Below are 20046 nucleotides of genomic sequence, written 5' to 3'. Positions count from 1 at the left end.
AACTTTTGGAGGCTAGTTGTTCCACCGATTAATTGTTCTTACCTTCAGGAAATTTCTCCTTGGTTCTAGGTTGCTTCTCTCTTTGATTAGTTTCCATCCATTGCTTCTTGCCCTGACTTCAGGTGCTTTGGAGAATACTTGGCCCTTTCTTCTTTGTGGCAGCCGCTGAGATATTGAAACACTGTTATCTTATCACCTCCAGTCCTTCTTTTCATTAGACTAGACCCGTGATGGCGAACCTATGGTATGTATGCCACAGATGGCATGTGGAGCCCTCTCTGCGGGTACGCAAGCCATTGCCCAGCTTACTCCACTGAGCTTGCCCACACGCCTCCCACCAACCAGCTGGTTTTGGGGTCTCTGCCACGCAAGTGGGAGACACGCATGCATGCACAGGGTTGTGGTCCAGGCACACATGCGGGGGAGCAGCAGGGGGTGCAGTGCGCCCCCCCCTTCCCCCATTTTTGGTCCCAGGCGGCTTCAAGAAGTCCTGCTAGGACCAAAACAGGGCGCGCGCGCGCAGGGGGGGGGGGTTGAATCGCGCAGATGCAAGGTGGGAGCATGGCAGGGGGGTTGCACGCATGTGTAGTGGCGGGGCCCATTGCATTATGGCTGTGGACACGTGCTCATGCGCTGTCCCGACGGCACACCAAGACAAAAAGCTTAGCCATTACTGGACTAGACATTCCTACACCACAATAGGGCTGTAGAAGTTCAGAGAAGTCAAACTGTGGGAGTTCACGAGAGAAGAATCTTTTTTCTGACAAAGTACTTTGGGCTCCCGAAAGAAGGTGGGAACACATATGATCATTGGCAATTATGTGCCAGATTGCACCACAAAGGTCTTCCTTTTTTTTTTTGTCTCTTTAGACTTCCCTCTGCCCTGCCTTGCTCTAAACCTGAAATTTGTGGAAGTGAAGCTGTTGGGAGAAATGTCCTTCTGGGTTCGGTTCCAAGTGGAGAAAAAAGACACTGGAGACACGGAGGCTGCTTAGAAAGATGGTTTTTAATGGTGGACAGGACCACGTGGCTTGAGTCCTAAACAGGAAAGGGGGGGAATCACATGCTTCCAGATGTTTGGTGAAGAAGGAGGAGGAGGAGGAGGGGCTTGCTGGGTTTTTATACTCTGTTCAGCCCCACCTCTCTGTTTCCTGTTCCTGTGTAAGAAAATGTATTCTGATTGGTTGTCAGACTCCCATGGAGCCATTGCAGAGGCAACTCTAGGCTGTCTTTTGAATCCTGGTTTGAGTTTCCAGATGCCATGTGGTGAGTGGGGTAAAGGGATAATACTATCATGCCTTACAATACAATAGTAGAGTTGGAAGGGACCTTGGAGGTCTTCTAGTCCAACCCCCTGCCTAGGCAGGAAACCCTATACCATTCCAGACAAATGGTTACCCAACATCTTCTTAAAGACTTCCAGTGTTGGGGCATTCACAACTTCTGGAGGCAAGCTGTTCCACTGATTAATTGTTCTAACTGTCAGGAAGTTTCTCCTCAGTTCTAAGTTGCTTCTCTCCTTGATTAGTTTCCACCCATTGTTTCTTGTTCTGCCCTCAGGTGCCTTGGAGAATAGTTTGACTCCTTTTTCTTTGTGGCAACCCCTGAGATATTGGAACACTGCTATCATGTCTCCCCAGTCCTTCTTTTCATTAAACTAGGCATACCCATAGCTTTAATCCTATCACTCTGGAGCTGAAGGGAGGAGAGCTTTATTTTGTAGAATAAACTGGCTTGGGCATCTTAATGGCCCATTAAGAAAAGTGGGGGCTATTAAAAGTGAGTCTGTTTCCTGCCTAAAAACATGTTTCTCCATTTCTGATTCAGAGAAATGTAATATTCAGCCTTTTCAATGTTTCCTAGGATATTTCATTTTTCTAGAAGGGGGCAGGGGGTGCTAATTTTCTACAAAACAAAGCTCACCTTCTTCTCCAAATAAGGCCATACTAATGTGGGGACATAACGACACGAATCAATCTAACCTTTGCTGTTTGCTCCTGTTAAAAATTGCTTGTGCTATCTTGCTACATTTTAGGAATTATTTGTTAGGAGTTAATTCTGTAAACCTCACTTGCTAAGAACTGTTATCTTTTTTGAAACAAGTTATCTGGTTTCTTACTTCTGTCATTCGCTTAAAATCTTGGCACATCCTTGGACAAAAAATTAGAAAGAAGGAGTGGGGGGCAGAGCAAGTCTGCCCAAGAATTTCCATCAAATAGATACGAAGAGCACAAAACACGCAGGACATCTTTCATCCAAGTTGTTGGATAGCCATCTGTCTGAAACGGTATAGGGCAGGGGTGGCGAACACGCGGCTCTCGAGCCGCATGCGGCTCCCTGCCAAAATGAATGAGGCTCTTTGCCTCTTATCATTATTTTGTATACTGTGGCTCGGATTGCGCGCTCCCTTTTGGAAGCTGGGGAGGTCCTTTGCAGGCAGCTAGAACGGGCCGCCTGCAAAGGACTTCCCCAGACTTGCTTTGAGGAGCACGGGGCGACTGAGGCTAGTTGTGAAGCCCCAAAGCCCCCACCGCCACCGGAAGAACTGCTGCCACCTCCTCCTCCTCCTCCTCTAACAGGCAGCACTGCCGGATTTGCCGCCCGGCGCTGCGGCTGAGATGAAGCCGCCAAAGCTCCAGCCGGCAGCGGCGCCTCCCCTCCGCTCGGAGCAGCTGAGCTCAGTCAGCGCTGGGTTACCCCTGCCCCCTCCTCCTCCTCCGCCGTGCTTTTGAGGAGCCATGAGGCTGCAGGAGCCAGTAGGAAGGCGGGGGGGGGGGAGCAGGGAAAAAAAAGCCTCATGGCTCCTCAAAAGCACGGAGGAGGGGGAGGGGGCAGAGGTAACCCAGCGCTGAGCTCAGGAGCAAATCTGGTGATTCTGTTGGAGGAGGAGGAGGAGGAGGAGGAGGAGGTAGCAGCAGTTATTCTGGTGGCAACTCGTACTCGTCGGCATCTTCAGCAGAAGCCCTGCCCACAATGAACAAAGCAAAGATGGAGCAGATCCACGCAGATGACGTCGCTGCAACATGACTGGAGGAGGAATTCTGGGAGTTGAAGTCCACAAGTGTTAAAGCTGTCAGGTTTGAAGACCTCTGCATTTTTTTTCTAGGGGTGGAAGGGTCTTGTAACTTGACAGCTTTAAGACTTCCATGCTTCAAATGCCAGAGTTCCTGAGCCAACAGGACTGGAGGAGAAATTGTGGGAGTTGAAGTCCACAAATCTTAAAGCTGTCAGGTTTGAAGACCCCTGGGGTTTTTTTTCCCTAAAGGGTTAGGGGTGCAAGGGTCTTGTAACTTGACAGCTTTAAGAGTTGCGTGCTTCAAATGCCAGAGTTTCTGAGCCAACATTTTGGTTGCTAAGCAGGAGCGTTGTTAAGTGATACTGATATTATATAACACTTTGAATTAAGCGGGTACCTTGAAGAAACATAACTTTGAGTTTCAAATAATACTGATTTCGTTGTTGTCTTAGGTGACATCTGTGAAAAAAATTCGGGTGCTCAGGCATGAAAATGTGCCGCTCAAACACTATACTTTTCTGCTCACATCGAAAAAAAATTAGAGGGAACATTGCTTCCGGGTCTGTTTTGGCAGGTCACTGCGTGGTGTGGCTCTCTGACTCTCACAGTTTAAAATTTTGGCTCTTTTTGTCGAACTTGTTCGCCATCCCTGGTATAGGGTTTCCTGCCTAGGCAGGGGGTTGGACTAGAAGACCTCCAATGTCCCTTCCAACTCTACTATTGTATTGTATTGTATTGTATTGTATTGTATTGTATTGTATTGTATTGTATTGTATTGTATTGCAAAGAATGCTGTGTAAGATAACAAAATGCATGAATGAAGGATGTTCCATAGATAAAGCAGGCAGAGACAGGGCCTGTTTTGAAGATGCCCATGTTGGGTAACGAACTTTGTCCCTGATTGGTTAAAAATGGGCATAAGATTTTGAGGCAACACTCACAGGTGTTGAGGTGGCTTTTCTCTTTGCAAGTTTGTTGTCTATATGCATATGAAATAAGTTCACCACAGCTCTTCTTTATACAAAGTGGAGGGTTGCTAATTTTTTTACTATCGGTTTGGTGCTCAAGCACATGTGCGCAATGCTTCTGCGCATGTGCAGAAGCGTCTGGGCGGGTGGGTGGAGCCTCCTGCAGCTATTACTACCAGTTCACCCGATCCGATCTGAACTGACCTCCGATTAGTACCTCACTTGATCTTAATTGTATTCCTCTGTTAAAGCAACTTAGGATGCAGTTTTTGGACCTTAGAATACCTAATGTAAATATTGATAATTGAGAGAGAAAATGTCTTCAACTTCTCACACTCCCTAGGAAAAATTCAACAATATAGGTAGTCCTTGACTTACAATTGAGCCCAAAATTTTTGCTAAGTGAGACATTTGTTTTGTCCCATTTTACAACCTTTCTTGCCACTTGTTAAGTTGTTAAGTGAATCACTGAAGTTTTGAGGTTAGTAATACGGTTGTTAAATGAATCTGACTTTCCCATTGACTTTGCTTTTCAATGGGATTACGTTGCAAAAGATGATCACATGACCTCCGGACGCTGCAGTTGTCATAAATATGAGTCAGTTGCCAAGCGTCTGAATTTTGATCATGTGACCATTGGAATGCTGCAAGGATCATAAGGGTGAAAACAGTTATAAGTCACTTTTTTCAGTGCTGTGGTAACTTCGAACAGTAACTAAATGAATTGTTGTCAGTTAAGTTGTAAGTCTGTTGTGCTAACAATGCACTTGGTTGCTTTTTGGTGATTTTCTGAGGTGCTTCCTCACTCTGTCTGATGGTAGGACCTGCTTAGGTAACCTATCTTAATTTTATTCAATTATTTTCTCCCCAATCTCATACCACCCAAATGTGTGAATTCCAACATCTATCAGGTCCCTGATCGTCCAATATAGTCTGGGATGGAAGATGGAGAGGAATGCTGGCTAATTTGAGCTTCAAATTTTTGAAGAGATTCTCTGTCTTCTTCTTTTTAGCATTCCTTTTAAAATTTTGCTTACAGTCTTCAATACATCACTGTATTGATGTATACGCTGAATAATTTAACTGCAATTTAAACACCAAGAAATGTCTTACGCTTCAAAACAGCACTAAAATATTAATATAAAATAAAATGTTTATTATAAAATTATAAAATTAAAAATTATTAATAAATATTAATACGTTTGTGGGTTTTTGAGGCTTGCAACAGGTTCCCCAAAACTTATTTCACCTTTCTCCAGAATTCGAAAAATCATTTTAAAAAGCCTAGCCTACCAGTAAAACTACTACTCCCAAAATGCAGTTCTCCGCTCCACTCCTCCCCTTTTTGACAAGACCACGTAACTCAATGGGAGTGGTAGGATACGGTTTAGTTTCCGTCATCCTTTGCTGCACACGTTCACGCCTGTCATTTGCTGCCGCATGGCCCTATGGAAGTTGCGGTCCTTCCTATGAGCGCTATTTATCACAAAGGGCCAGGAAGGAACTACAGTTACCGTCATGCATCACTCCTTCCCCGGCCAAGCTTGGAACGGTGTGATCTGTCCCGGGACTGATAGCCTCTCCCCTTTGATCTTGAGGGGGGGAAGGACTACAACTCCCGACGTGCCTCGCCCCCCCATCCTTTGATGTTTACCCTCCCCCCCCGGCCTTTAGGAAGGGGATTCTCCCCAAGATGGCGGCTCCTGCTTTAAGGGGTTCGGGGGGTGGAGCCTGTACCCCCACCGGCTCCCTGGATTATTGCCTGGCCCAGCTGCAGAGGGGGGCCGAGCCAGGGCTGGGCAAGGCCTTGTTGGCCCTCAGGACCCAGCACATCAAGGAAGCGAGGGGCATTGCCCGTTTCAGGACCCACGGTGGGCTGGCGCCACTTTTGGGGATCCTATCCGGCTCCCCGCGACCGCGCCGCACTTTGGATCTGGCCCTCAGCATCCTGGGCAACTGCTGCACCGAAGGGGGCACCCGCACCCAGGTGCGCGAACTTGGGGGGATCCCGCCGCTAGGTGAGTGCAAAAAGTGTGTGTGGAGGGAGGCAGAAGGGGGGATTATGGCTAAATAAGTGCGCCCCCCGCCGCGATTTCTGGAAGGGTGGGGCTGTTTCAACGTCTCCCGTCCGAGCCTGATGCCTGGACACGTCTTGGACTTCAACTCCCAGGATTCCCAGGTAGGCAAGCCGGTTGGCGAGCTGCAACGGGAATTGTGGGAGTTGAAGTCCGCGGCGTCGGGAAGGGCATCTCGCCCTGGCAAGGAGTGAAGAGAACAGCCTTGGTGGGAAGGGGGAATCCCTGTGCCCATCAAGCCGAGCTTTCACCTCCCCTCCCCCCAAGTCTCCCCACTTGTAGGTTGGGCTTCCTTCTCAAATCACGGCGCCCATGGGGGGTGGGGAGAAGGGGGATCCGCTTTTACGTCCCCTTAAATTGGAAGGTTTATTATTCATTATTTTATTTATTTTGTAAACAATTACAAAGTGACAGGTATCAGTATATACATGGACATTATCGCATGAGATCGGTAGAAATAGATGGATATAAATAAGCATAACCTGGCCATGAACACATTAATGAGTACATATCAATGGGGACGGTAGGCACGCTGGTGTGCTTATGCCCCCCCACCCCTTACGGACCTCTTAGGAATGGGGTAAGGTCCACGGTGGATAGTTTAAGGTTGAAGCTGTGAGGGTTTGAGGATGTAACAACGGAATCAGGTAGAGTGTTCCAGGCATTGACCACTGTTGCTGAAGTCGTATTTTCTGCAGTCTAATTTGGAGCGCCTTACTGTGTAACCTTTGGATTCAAAAGGATGGTAACCTCAAGAAGGACTTAAGGATGTTGGAAGTAGGCAAGCATAATGCTCAGTTTTTCTCCCCCTTAGTCTTAGAGAGGATTTCAACTAGAAGTAATTCTCATTTCTTTAAACTTGCAATCTTAAGGATTTAAAACCATACCAATCTGAGCCTTGTGTATCTGTAGATCATCCCTAAAACTGGGAGCATCTCAAGTTAGATTTGTGATGGTTTCACGGGCTAAAATGCTTGCATAGATCCTTTTAAAAAAATCACAGCTAAGTTATGCCTAGTTTTGTAACTTGGGCCTGCAGTTCCGCAGTTCCTTTACTTGGCACGCCATCTGCCTGTTAATACTGTGAATACCGCAGTTTCGTCCTTTAAAATGAAAGGACGGGGGAAATGGAAAGCTAGCTTATTCATGATTTCCAGCCAACAAAAACAAGTTTAGGTTCTATTAATATTTACCTTTTGATTTTATCAGATTCTATTTGATGCCAAGTTATGAGGCTATGCTAAGTACTTTTTGTTTAGATAACTAACTAACTGCAAGAATTGGCTAATAGACGGTTTTTTTCAGAATTGGAGCTTATACCAGGGCATGCCCTAGCAGTGAAAAGATCTCATAAGTGCATGTATACTCAGCATGGAAGGGACTTGCAACTTTTCCAAAAATACCTAGCATCACACAGCACTTGATGTAATATGTAAAATGTAGGAAGCTGTTATTTATCTCTAAATTAGATGCATATCCTGCTTTTATTTTTTTACAGCTTAAGCCATTATACATAATGCTATTTCCTCCAATTTTCCCCATGAGTAATAACCTTGTGATATGGGTTTGGCTGAGAAAGAGTGACTGGCCAGAAGCCACCCAGCTGACCTCTTTTTTGCCTAAGGAAAGACTAGAACTCACAATCTCCCAGCTTTTAATCTACATCAAACTGGTGTTTTTTTAAAAGCTGATGTTCTATAATACATGGATTGGATTGGCATCAGATAGCAGGTGTTGCCCATCCCAGAGATTCCTGCTTCCTAGCAGAAAATGATTAAAAAGCTAAATGTATTATTGTGCCACAAGATTCTTCCCTCTCCTGTCCCCACTGGCTAAGACAGCTACTTCTCTGAAAGATGTTGTGGTTTTACAGCTGGATTATCAAATTGCAACCTTTCCCCACTTTCTCTGTTTCTAGTTACTATCCTGAAGTCGCTTGCTGTGGAAAGTATCCTGAATCGGACGGCACGGGCACTCGGCAACTTGGCTGTAGACTCAGAAAATTGCCAGGCCATCCATGAAGCAGGTTGAACAGGGGCTGGGTGGGGAAGAGGATAGGATCTATGTAAGTGTAGAACTGAGATTTGTAGCATGTGTATGTATTTAGATAGACATACACACAAGTCCTCATTTACCAACCACTCGGTCAGTGATGTTCTAAGTTACAACGATGCTGAAAAAGAAGACTTGTGACCACTTCTTGAAATTGTAGCTGTTGCCACTTTCTTGAGGTCACATGATTGCAATCGGGGTGTTTTGACAACTGGTAAACATTTACAACGGTTGCAGCATCCGACAGTCATGTGATCTCCCTTTGCGACCTTCACGGCTGGCTTCTGACAGCTTGAGGAAGCCAACAGGAAGCTGTTAAATCGGAGTCATCTGAAATTGTGTTAAATTGTTGCAGGTGATTTCCTTAATGACAGCAGCTGGAATTGATGTGGTCACATAATGTCACACTTAATGACCGTGCCACTTAGCGACAGATTGTGGTTGGTAAGTGAGGAGTATCTGTGACTAGGAGGTATACCTATCTTTCTCGCCCACTTAATGGTTAAAGGGCACTTCAAGTTTATTTTCCAAAATTGTTAGTTGGACTTTCTCCTCCTCCCTTTCTCCATTATGAACAGAGAGAGAGGGAGAGAGAAGGTGGGGGGGGGGGGAGTTAAGAGCTATTAATTGCTTGGAGTCAATATTGCACTGTGGAAAAAGATTCTTTGTTCAGCAGTATAAGGCACCCTCAGACAAATTTATGTTCCCACATTCTCAACTGCCCCTTACAAATATACAGATTCTATTGCATATCTTTAGCACGTCTAATATGCTTGGCTACTCTGAGGGCTTGAAATAGTAAAAAAAAATACATTTTATATATTCTGTTAATAATACCTGGTGCAAATTCTGAGGGGCATCATAAATATATAAAAATTCCTTAGTGGAATTTACATGTAACATAGTAAAACCTTTGCAATACAGGTAGTCCTCAACTTATGACCATAATTGAGCCTAGAATTTATGTTGCTGAGTGAGACATTTGTTAGGTAGGCTTTGCCCCATTTTATGACTTTTCTTGCCACATTTGTCAAGTGAACCACTGCAGTTGTTAAATTAGTGACATGGTTGATAAGTTAATTGACTTCTCCATGGACTTTGCTTGTCAAGTCACCAAAAGGTGATCACATGACTCCTGGACGTTGCAACCGTGCTAAATATGAGTCTCTTGCCAAACATCTGGGTTTTGATCACATGACCATGGGGATGCTACAACAGTCATTTGTGAAAACTGGTCATAAGTCACTTTTTAAAAACGTTTAAAACTTTGAATGTTCATTAAACGAACTGTTGTAAGTCTACCTGTCATTTGGCACAACTAAAAATAAGTTTGACTCATGTTTATGTAGGATATTGTGACTGGACTTCTCTTCCTTGTCAATTTCTCACCACTTGAATATTTTTCCTTGCAGGAGCTGTGCCGCAACTAATCCAGGTCCTCACTACCTCCCAGGACAGTGAATGTTTGCAGAGTGTGATCAGAGCCATTCGCTATCTGGCCAATACTCCTGCCCATCGACTGGTACTGGCCCAGCAGGGGGCAGTCCGCCCCATAGCGGAGCGCCTTACTTCCTCCCTGGAGGATGGGCCCCTGATTGCAGCCGTGGTGCGCGCCCTCATGGAGCTCTCAAAGGGCTGCAGTCGTGACTGTGCGGAGCAGCTCAGCTTGGGAAGTGGGATGGCACCCCTCGTGGCCTTAGCTAGCCACGAGAAACGGGTGGTGCAGGAATCGGCCCTTGCGGTCCTGGCCAACCTCTGTCTGCAGGGCATGCTGAGGCCAGCTATCGGCAACGCTGGGGGAGTGGAGTTGCTAGTGGGGGAGATCCAACGCCGGAGGGGAGCCGGAGCACCTGGGGCCTCCCTCTATCCGCTGGTGAAAGCTTTGTGCCTCCTGTGCCGCGAGGCGGTTAATCGGAGCCGGGTGCGTGAAACTGGAGGATTAGAGTTACTGCTCTCCCTCTTGCGGGACCGATGTCACAGCTATTCACATGCTCGGGTGGTGGTGGCTTTCGTGGCCTTTTTCTACGATGAGGAAGCCCTGGAGATGCTGCAGGCCGGAGGACTGGTGCCCTTGCTGATTGGCAGGCTGGCGGCCCAGAGCGAGTGGGCAGGCCGGGAACAAGTGGAGGAGGAGGAGGAAGAACATGAAGATGAGAAAGATGCGGCATCGTTTGACTTCCCTGCTGAGGGGCGGCGAGGAGAGCAGGCCTTACCAGGAGCAGAGAGTTCCAGCTTTCAGAGCCTCAGGTAGGTTTGGGTTTAGCCTGGAGACCATCTTGGTGCAGGGACTGTTCAACAGTTCTAGATGGGCGGGCTACAAATCACTCCGATGTGTTGGGTCTGCTGCCTCATCATCATTGGCCAAGTTGGGCTTGGGTTCAAATAAGAAGCATTGTACAGGTAGTCCTCGACTTATGACACAACTGACTCCAAAATTTATGTTGTTAAGTGAGACACTTGTTAAGTGATTTTTATTTTGCCCCATTTTACGACCTTTATCGCTTCTGTTGTTAAGTGAATCACTGCAGTTGTTAAGTTAGTAACGGGGTTGTTAAATGAATCTGACTTCCCCATTGACTTTGTTTGTGGCAAAAGGGGATCACATGACGCCAGGGCCACTGCGTCTGTCATAAATATGAATCAGTTCCCTAGCACCTAAATTTTGATCACATGGCCATGGGGATGCTGCAATGGTCATAAAGCTGCAACATTCAGTGCCTTTGTAACTTTGAATGGTCACTAAATGCACAGCAAGTCAAGAACCACCTATATGCCAATGCTCTTAAGCGGTACTGCAGTGGAAAAGGCAGCTTTATAAATCAGAGATGGATGGGGTTAAGTCTGAAAAGCTGCCAGAAATGTGCTTACATTCTGAAGCCCGTTTGGAAAATGTACGGTAAACATGAGCAAACAATTAATAAAAGGAAAACTTCATCAACCCTTTAGATTTTTTAGCACATCTGCAAATAAAGGACCGTTGTTTATCTTGCATATCCTAATGAAAGTCCTAAGTTGCATTAACACAAGGATTCAATCAAGATCATGTGAGGTCCTAATACCACCCTCTAAAACTTTAGTAAGACCAGACCTGGAATACTGCATCCAGTTTTTGTCACCATACTATTAAAAAGATGTTGAGACTTTATAAAAAGTACAGAGAAGAGGAACAAAAATGATTAGCAGACTAGAGGCCAAAACATATGAAGAACAGCTGCAGGAACTGGGTATGGCCACTCTAGTGAAGAAAAGGACCAGGGGAGACATGAAAGCAGTGTTCCAATATTTGAAGGGCTTCCACAGAAAAGGTGTGTGTGTGGGGGGGGGGGGGGTGTCAAGCTATTTTCCAAGGATAGACAAGAAATAATGGATGGAAACTGATCAAGGAGGTATTCAACCTAGAAATAAGGATAATTTTTCTGACAGTGAGCACAATCAACCAATGGAACAGAAGTTGCCTTCTGAAGTTGTGGGAGCTTCATCACTGGAAGCTTTCAGGAAGAGATTGGACTGCCATTTGTCAGAAATGGTGTAGGGCGGGGGTTTGGATAGATGACCTATAAGGTCCCTTCCAACTCTGTTATTTTGTTCTGTTCTGTTGTTCTGATATCCGATCCTGGGATTTCCTAAATTGAAATTCTAGGAAAGCCCTGGCAAACTGGAAAAGACAGAAATATCCACATAAGGAGCGAGTGGGCAGTAGAGGAAAGCAAAGCTGGGCCATTTACTTTCTCTGATTGCTGCCAGCTCTGCAGAGTCACTTCTGCATTCTTCCTAGAAAGTTCACCTGGTTTATAGGTCCAGCTGTTTGCTTTTCCTTTAATGGGAAGTTGAATTTCTCTGAATTTGGGGCCTCCTATTTGATTTACTTCCGATAACCCTTCAGCAAATGAAAATGCCTTGCTGACCATGTGAAGCTAAGCAGAGTCAGGACTGGTTGATACCTGAATGGGAGACGGGCAGGAAATACTAGTCTTATTCCAAGTAATTGGGAATTTTTCAAAAAAAAAAAAAAAACATCCCAGAAACCCTAGAGGTCACTATGAAGTCACCAGGAGTCGAGTTCAGTTGAAGGGGCTAGTCCTTGACTTACATGAATTCATTTAGTGACCGTTCAAAGTTGTAACGGCCCTGAAAAAAGTGATTTGCAACAACTAATCCTCGCACTTGACTGTCTCAATGTCCCTGGGGTTCCACGATCAAGTTTTGGATCACCTGGCATCCTGCACGTATTTAAGATCATTGTGGAGTGGTGATCAATATCTACAACCTTCCCAGCTGCCTTCAGACGAGTGAAGTCAAAGGGGGAAAGCCAGACTTTTCTTAACAATTGCATGATTCATTTAACTATTGCAAGGATTTGCTTACCCTGTTTCCCCTAAAATAAGACCTCTCCAGATAATAAGCCCAATCGGGCTTTTGAGCGCATGCGCTAAAATAAACCCTCCCCCCCAAAATATTGCAACACAGCAGCAGCCATGAGGTGACGCCGCCTTCTGCACCTCAAAAATAATAAGACCTCCCCGAAAATAAAGTCAAGTGCATATTTTGGGGGTCAAAAGAAAATAAGACCCTGTCTTATTTTTGGGGAAACACAGTATCAACTTTGGCAAGAAGGTTGTAAAATCATACACGACTCACAAGTGCCTTATTTAGCAATGGAAATTCCCCAGTGGCTGGCTGGGAAATTCTGGGAGTTGAAGTCCATATATCTTACAAGTTGCCAAGATTGAGAATACACACTGCATTGTAATAACACGAAAATTCAGTGTACTATAAACCAGTGGTCTTTTTGTGCCCTGAATGGCTTGGCACACCTTTCATTAGTTTTCCACCAGGTATGGATGGCCTGTGAGGAGCATTGCTCTGCAGAAGAAGAATCTTCTGATTTGCTAATTTGGATAATTGAAAAATTTGCAGTTGAGAGAGTTCAACTGTGCAGTTTTTGTTCCAGTGCTTTTAGTCAAACGTGCTCCTCTTCCACCATGTTTATATAAAGTTTATTTTTCCGTGTCTCTCTTCTTTTGTCCCCAATGCAGATCCTGGCTTGTCTCGGAAGGCTACATTTCCAATCCAGGAGATCTTTCCCCCCAGTGGTCTCCTGACACCACCCTTTCTGAGTTGGAGGCCCAAGGAGATATTAGTCCCAGCCAAGAACTGCAAGATGAGTCTCTAGAGCCTTGCCACAGCACATCTGGGATGAAAACCCATTCTAGAGGCGAATCTCCCGATTTTTTACATTCTCCTTTCTTGGATTTGCCTCTTGGGGGTCAGGCCAGCCTTTCAGAGACTTTAAACTCAGCAACAAAAGGTGAAATTCTTCCAGATCACAAACTCAACTCTACAGTGGTAGTACCTTCGTCGGCTGAATCTGAAAATCTCCACCCAGAACCTGTCTTGAAGTTTCCACAATCAGAGGGGAATAAGGAGGGAAAAACAGATGGGGCCAATAAGCTGCCAAAAGAGCTGGCGATGTCAGGACTGGCAAATTTAGAGGAGGAGGTTCTCTCTGGAGATGATATCTTACAGCTGCCTTGTTCATCCACGTCAAAGGAAATGCCAAATTCAGGAAAAATAGAGGGACGAGCTGAACAATCCCCTTGGGTTGCCTTGGTAGCCGGCCAGAACAGCCCTGGGCCCAGCAACTCCAGTCCGTCGGTTGTGATTCCAGGCAACAGTGACAGTATCCAGCTGTCACCTGGGCCTGTTGCCAAATCTCCGGTTGCAGAGGAAGCGTGCTCTGTTCCTCCAAAGCCGAATGTTCAGGTTGTCCCAACTTCTTCCGAGGAGTACAAGACGCCCACCTCTTACTGGAAACGGCGCTCCAAGCTCCGCTACTCCCCAGAGCAAAGCACACTGCACACTCAGGGCTTTTGCCCTGTCCCCGAGGCTTCGTCTCCCTGGCTCTCCTTGACCTTGCCCCTCTCTTTTTCTCCCCACGTGGGTGACCCAGACTTCCATGCTCCGGAAGCGCCGGCCCTGCTCCTCCTTTCCCGCTTTTCTCAAGCCGAGGATCCTAGTCGGAGTTTGGTGACGCCGGACACCCTGCAAGGACTGTTGCGTTACGTCACTAGGAGTCCTTCCCCTTCCTCTCGCTGCCTTCGACTGCTGCACCGTCTCACCTGCAATCCGGCTTGCCTGGAAGCCTTTGTGCGCTCCCACGGGCCCTCGCTTATCAGGGCTTGGTTGATACTGGGTGTATCCCCTGAGCAAGCTGCTACTGCCATCACTGGGGAAGCCGAAGAAGACGAGACAAGCGGTTTGGATGATTCCAGGAGATTCAAGGAACTTGGTGTGTGTGTGTGTGTGTGTGTGTGAGACATACCTGTAGTTTAGGACAATCTCCCCCCAACTGGAGTGACCTATGATTCCCTTCATCCTAGCCAACATGCTTCCTTGGGATTACAGTTAGTCCTTGACTTAACAACCACAGTTGAGGCCCAAAATTTCTGTTGCTAAGCGAGACAGTAAGTGAGTTTTGCCCCATTTTGCAACCTTTCTTGCCACAGTTGTTAAGTGAGTCACCGCAGTTGTTAAGTTAGTAACCCAGTTGTTAAGTGAATCTGGTTTTCCCATTTACTTTGCTTGTCAGAAAGTTGCAAAGGGGGACACTAATTGCCATAAATATAAGTCAGTTGCCAAGCATCTGAATTTTGACCACATGACTATGCAGATGTTGTAGTGGTAGGTGTCATAAGTCACATTTTCAGTGCTGTTATAACTTTGAATAGTCACTAAATAAATGGTTGTAATTTGAGGACTTCCTGTATAGGAATTGGTTGGTTCAGACTACATCCCTAGGATGGGAAGGCTGTGCAGAATACTTTAATAGCAATAGCGCTTAGACGTACACCGCTTTACAGCTCTAAGCGGTTTAAAGAATCAACGTATTTCCCCCAACAATCTGGGTCCTCATTTTACTCACCTTGGAAGAATGGAAGGCTGAGTCAATCAACCTGGAGCCTGGTGAGATTCGAACTGCCAAATTGCAGGCAGCCGGCAAGCAGCAGAAGTAGCCTGCAGTACAAGACAGGTAGTCCTCGACTTACCACAGTTCATTTAGCAACCGTTTGAAGTTACAGTGGCTCTGAAAAAGTGACTTATGACTGTTTTTCACACATGACTTTTGCGATATCCCTGTTGTCACACGATCAAAATTCAGATGCTTGACATCTGAGTCATATTTATGACAATTGCAATGTCCCATCATCCTCTTTTGTGACCTTCTAACAAACCAAGTTGATGGGGAAGCCAGATTCACTTATCCACCGTCTGACTCACTGAACAACTGCGGGGATTAACAACCATGGCAAACAGGGCAAAACTCGCTTAACAAATGTCTCGCTTGGCAAGAGAAATGATGGGCTCAATTGTGGTCGTAAGTCGAGGGCTACCTGTATCGGAGTGGATATTGGTCCAATTGCTAAGGAAGACAGTTGTTAAGTGAGTTTGTGTCCATTTTAGTATATTTTTGCCATGGTTTTTAGGTGAATCACTGAATTTGTTAAGTGAAACATATGGCTGTTAAGCGAATCTGGCTTCCCCCATTAACTTTGCTGGTCAGAAGCTCTCTAGAAAGGTTGCAAATGGCAACCCCAGGATGCTACAACCATCATAAATGTGGCTGCGGGGATGCTGCAATGGTCGTAACTCTGAGAACTGGTCCTAAGTCACTTTTTTCATTGCCGTTGTAACTTTGAACGGTCTATAAACGAATGGTTGCAAGTCAAGAACTTCTGACACTGGTGGCTTTCACATTGGGGATCTTCTCATCTCTTGCTTTCTGCCCTAATGTCCCACCTCACTGGATCTTTGACATCGGGGCAGCCACTGATAGAGATTGGGGTCTCCAAATTTTGCAACTTTAAGCCAAATCTCTGTAACTTTAAAAGGTGTGGACCTCAACTCCCAGAATTCTGGCTGGGGAATTCTGGGAGTTGATCTCCACAAGTCTTAAAAGTTGCCAAGTTCAGAAACCCCTGATCTAGATTGGGATGCTGGGACTCCTGATCTCTTTTTACCATGATAGGTGGTGCTATCAGTGGGTCTTGGTGACGAAATGGGCAACGGGCAGCAATTCCAGATGTTGAGCCGCAGTTCTCATTGACCTCTTGTCTGGGATCATGGTGGCTATAGCCAAAAAGATCTAGGGTTAGGTCTCTTGAGCTTAGTGGAGCAGGAAGAGAAATAGGAGTGGGGGGAAACCCTTTTAACTTAACAGGACATATTGATTTACCCACCCAGATTGTTGGCTGCTGTTCTCCCCAGTCAGTACAGCTTACCATTTTAGATGGAGACGTTGCATCTAACCCACTTGCCCTTTTCCGCTCCACAGGAGAGACGCTGCTGATGAACCTCTGCGTGCAGGCAGAGTCCCCCTTTGGTGTGGGGGTTCTCACTCACATGCTGCTATCAGGCTGCGAATCGGACCAAGCAGCCTCCGCCCTGGCGCTGCCCCTCATTTGCCGGTGAGTTGGGTACTAGAGGAGGCCTCAAACTGGACCCTGTGGGCAAAACATTTATTCCTTGGGTGGTCAGACTGGCAGCAAACATTTGAAATGAAACACAGACTGCATTCACAGGACTCACTTAAAGACCCAGCAGATACTTACCTTAGGTCAGGGGTGTGGAAACTCGATTTCTTTGAGGGCCGCATCAAGGCTGTGTTTGACCTCGGGGCCCAGTGTGGGCGTGGCCAGTGTGGGTGTGGTCAGCTTGATGTCACTCGTGTCGAGTGTCTGGGGTCGCCCAAGCGCTATGCCAGCAAAAATGGTCTCCCGAGCTCTGTTTTCAGCCGCGATGGCCTTCTTCCACCCTCTACCAGTGAAAATGGAGCCCGTGCCCCCCCCCGCTCCATTTTCACTGGTGGGGTGGCAGAAGGCTGTCCCGGCTAAAAAATTGAGCCTGGAAGGGCCTCACGTGGCCATCATGAGCTCCATTTTCGCTTGCAGAGGGCTGTTTTTTTTGCTGTTTTTTCTGGCCTTGCGGACCAGATCTAAGCACCCAGTAGGCCGGATCCGGACCCTGGGTCTTGAGTATGACCCCCCCGCCTTAGGTCAGTGTTCTGGTCAAACAGACTGGGTGGTCTTTTTGCGGTTGAGTATTGTGAATGCAATCTATTTTGTTCAGGAGATAGTTCAAGGTAAGTACGCAAATAATAATGAGCCATTGCATGAGGTTGTCTTGGATTTTCTATTGATCCCCAGAAGTTTAAACATTGGGGGGCTTAATGGCTCTGGAACCTCAAAGCCATGTCCATGCTGCTTATCCTCAAATGGATGAGGTCACTTAAACGGTGGGAGATTCTGAAAGAGGCCGGTTAATGCTGGAGGTACAGATCTCACAGAAACCGGAAGATGATGGGAGAAGGTTGCCTACCACCTGAGGTTGTTCCAAATTTGGGGAGAAATATTGTCAGAAGTGGAAGGGAGGGAGGAGAGGAAGGAGATTGAGTTGCAACAGGCGGCAATGCTCTTCGTTGTATCTTCTCTCTGCTGCAGGAAGGATTCTGTTTGTCGGAAGCTGCTGCTGGGCCTCTCTGGCCTGCGGATCTTGCTAGGGGTCCTGGCAAGGGACCCCGAACCCTATTTTGTCTTCTATGCCTCCGATGCTCTTTCCCTCCTCCTGAACTCCCAAGCTCCGTCTCCTGCTTCTGTGTCATCTCCTGCCTTGAAGCGGCCCCGCCTGGATTCCCCACAGCCTTGCCCTTACTCTCGCATTGTGGAGGAAGGTGGGGCCGACATGTTCTTCCAGCTGGACTCCGGCTGCAAGGTACCCGCCGTGCGACAGGCGATCAGCGCCGCTTCTGAGGTCTTCCGGGCCATGCTGAGTGGAGGCTTCGCAGAGTCGTCTCACACCACTGTGACTCTTCGCGGCGTGTTGCCGGAACCTTTCCTGGCTCTGGCCCATTTCCTCCATGGCTGTCGTGGGAAGCCCTGCCAGGTCCTGGGGATGCCGTTCCCCCTCGCATTAGCTGAGGAAATCTTGGTGGTGGCTGAACAGTATCTCCTCCCAGACCTCCAGTCCTTGGTGGACGAGGCCTTGTGCCAAGACTCTCTCTGCCCTGGGACTCTCGGGGAGGTGTACCGGCTGGCCGAGCAGCAGAACCGGCCCCGTCTCCTTCGGAATTGTGTGACATCCATTTTCACCCGGGAGGGGTCGACCCCCACCCACCGAGCTGCTGCCCTGGCAGAGCTGCTCCGATCTGCTGCAGATCCCAGCGGTTTAGCTGCCAAGCTGCTCGGAGTGGTGTTGGAATCTCCATGGGGGGGCAGTGGCTCAGAGGGCCAGCTAAGCTGACCGGTGGGTCCTTCTGTCTCCTCTCTCCCAGTTCTTACGCACAACTGAAGCGCTGATGCTGTTGTGTATCGGACAAGGGAGAGGGCGGTTGGAGTATTAAACAAATAAACGGCAAGGTGCTCGGAAAAGGGGAGTCTGGGTCACTGGATGGTTCCATAGTGGTCAGGACTCCAGGCGAGCAGGGAGGAAGATGTGGGGCCAAGCACTGTTTGATCAGTTGTGGGCGAGGCTGCGGGCGGAAAGGGAGAGGCCTGGTATCAGAAATAAGATTTGCCCGGCAGCTGTTACACCACTGTTTCTTAATCTCTCTAACTTTAAGAGGTGTGGATTTCAACTCCCTGAATTCCGACTGGGGAATGCTAGGAGTTGAAGTCCACCACTCTTAAAAGTCATAGAGGTTGAGAAACACTCTGCTAGACTAAACAACGTTGGGTAGAAGCCATAGAGCTCCTATTCAGGAGCTTCGTGAATCCTTCCTATCAGAAAGGAACTCCTGCTTTTTGATTGGTGGAAACTCAAAGGAGGAGGAGTCTCCTTTTAGCCAGGGGCCAGCTGTGAAAAGGGTCAGCTTTGAATACGTGGCCTATGGGGCAACCCTGTTCTAGTGCTGTTTAGTTCAGAAACAAATCCCAATCTCAGAACTGGAGACGTTTCTTTTCCACTGTACACAGGAAGGAGATGTCAAAAGCGTGTGATTGTAGCAGAAGGAAACTTAAGTCAGCAGGAGCCCCTCAGGCACCTGAAGGAACCTGTAGAGGTTGAGGTGTTGTCTCCTTCCAGACGAGGCAAGGGAGCAGTTACCCCGAGAAATTGGTCTTAAAAAAAGGGGGGGGGGAGGCCCAATTGTGCAGCTGGAACAATAAATGTATATGAACTGTTGTTGTACATAGAGAAATACAGAGAGGCATGAAATGCTCAATAGCTGTGTAACTTGCCCTTATTTCCTCAATAGCACCTAAGGAAGACGGAGGGAGGAGAGGGTGGGGGGGAGCTTCACAATTCACACTGGAGCCTCACGCCCGTGGTGGATATAGCCTGCAAAATCAAAATTGAAAACTGGCCGAGAGACCCCCGTGTGCCAATCCACCAAGAAGTGTGTCCATTCCTCTCTCTCCTCTGAGACAGGTACCGTGCTGTTGACTTTTGGCACAAAGTGCCCTGAGACACCCTGGTCTCCGATCTGCTGAGTAAGTCGAGGGAGCTGATGGAATTTGCCTGTCCTCTTAATGCCAGTTTACGTCCCTTTGAATTGAATTGTGAGGCCTCTTGGCCCTGCTCCCGCCCTCCCCTTCTTCGCCTTCCCATGCTGAGAACAGGAAACGCCTGTTTCTAACTACATCCAGATGGTGTCCAGCACCCGGAGAAGGGAGAAGGGAGGGAAAAACCACTTCCTAAGAGTTTTGGTTTCTACAGGCCACATTCATCTGGAATGGGGATGGGAGAAGGGGTCCTAATTCCCCCTCCCCCCTTTTTTTGAGGTGGGTTGTCATCTGGCTATTCCACTCCTTTTTTTTTTTTTACCATTTGTGGGCACATTCAGCAGCAGCCAAGATAAGCAGTTTTTTCCCCCCCAGTGAGATAATGAGAGCATATATTCTTAACATTAGCTACTTTTTTCCTTGCTTCTGATGCAGCTTCA

At 47.2% G+C, this 20046-nt stretch overlaps 1 protein-coding gene across 2 annotated transcripts; it reads left to right on the top strand.

Moving 5' to 3' along the window:
• The first annotated feature begins 1171 nt into the window (after positions 1–1171).
• ARMC5 (armadillo repeat containing 5) lies at positions 1172–19356 on the top strand. Of its 2 annotated transcripts, none has more exons than XM_081932290.1 (6): positions 1172–1266; positions 7978–8085; positions 9524–10358; positions 13148–14400; positions 16444–16576; positions 17609–19350. In XM_081932290.1, exons 1-6 carry the CDS (start codon positions 1257–1259, stop codon positions 18405–18407), a joined length of 3138 nt encoding a protein of 1045 aa, XP_081788416.1. In that variant the 5' UTR covers positions 1172–1256; the 3' UTR covers positions 18408–19350. The 2 variants fall into 2 exon arrangements, with proteins under 2 accessions (XP_081788416.1, XP_081788415.1); XM_081932289.1 differs by lacking the exon at positions 1172–1266 and adding an exon at positions 5646–6002 and having other exon boundaries at positions 17609–19356.
• Positions 19357–20046: the final 690 nt, after the last annotated feature.

Source organism: Natrix helvetica (assembly GCF_964273705.1).
Source record: "Natrix helvetica genome assembly, chromosome: Z".
Classification (NCBI taxonomy): Eukaryota; Metazoa; Chordata; class Lepidosauria; order Squamata; family Natricidae; genus Natrix; species Natrix helvetica.
This window is presented reverse-complemented; position numbering and strand designations above follow the sequence as displayed.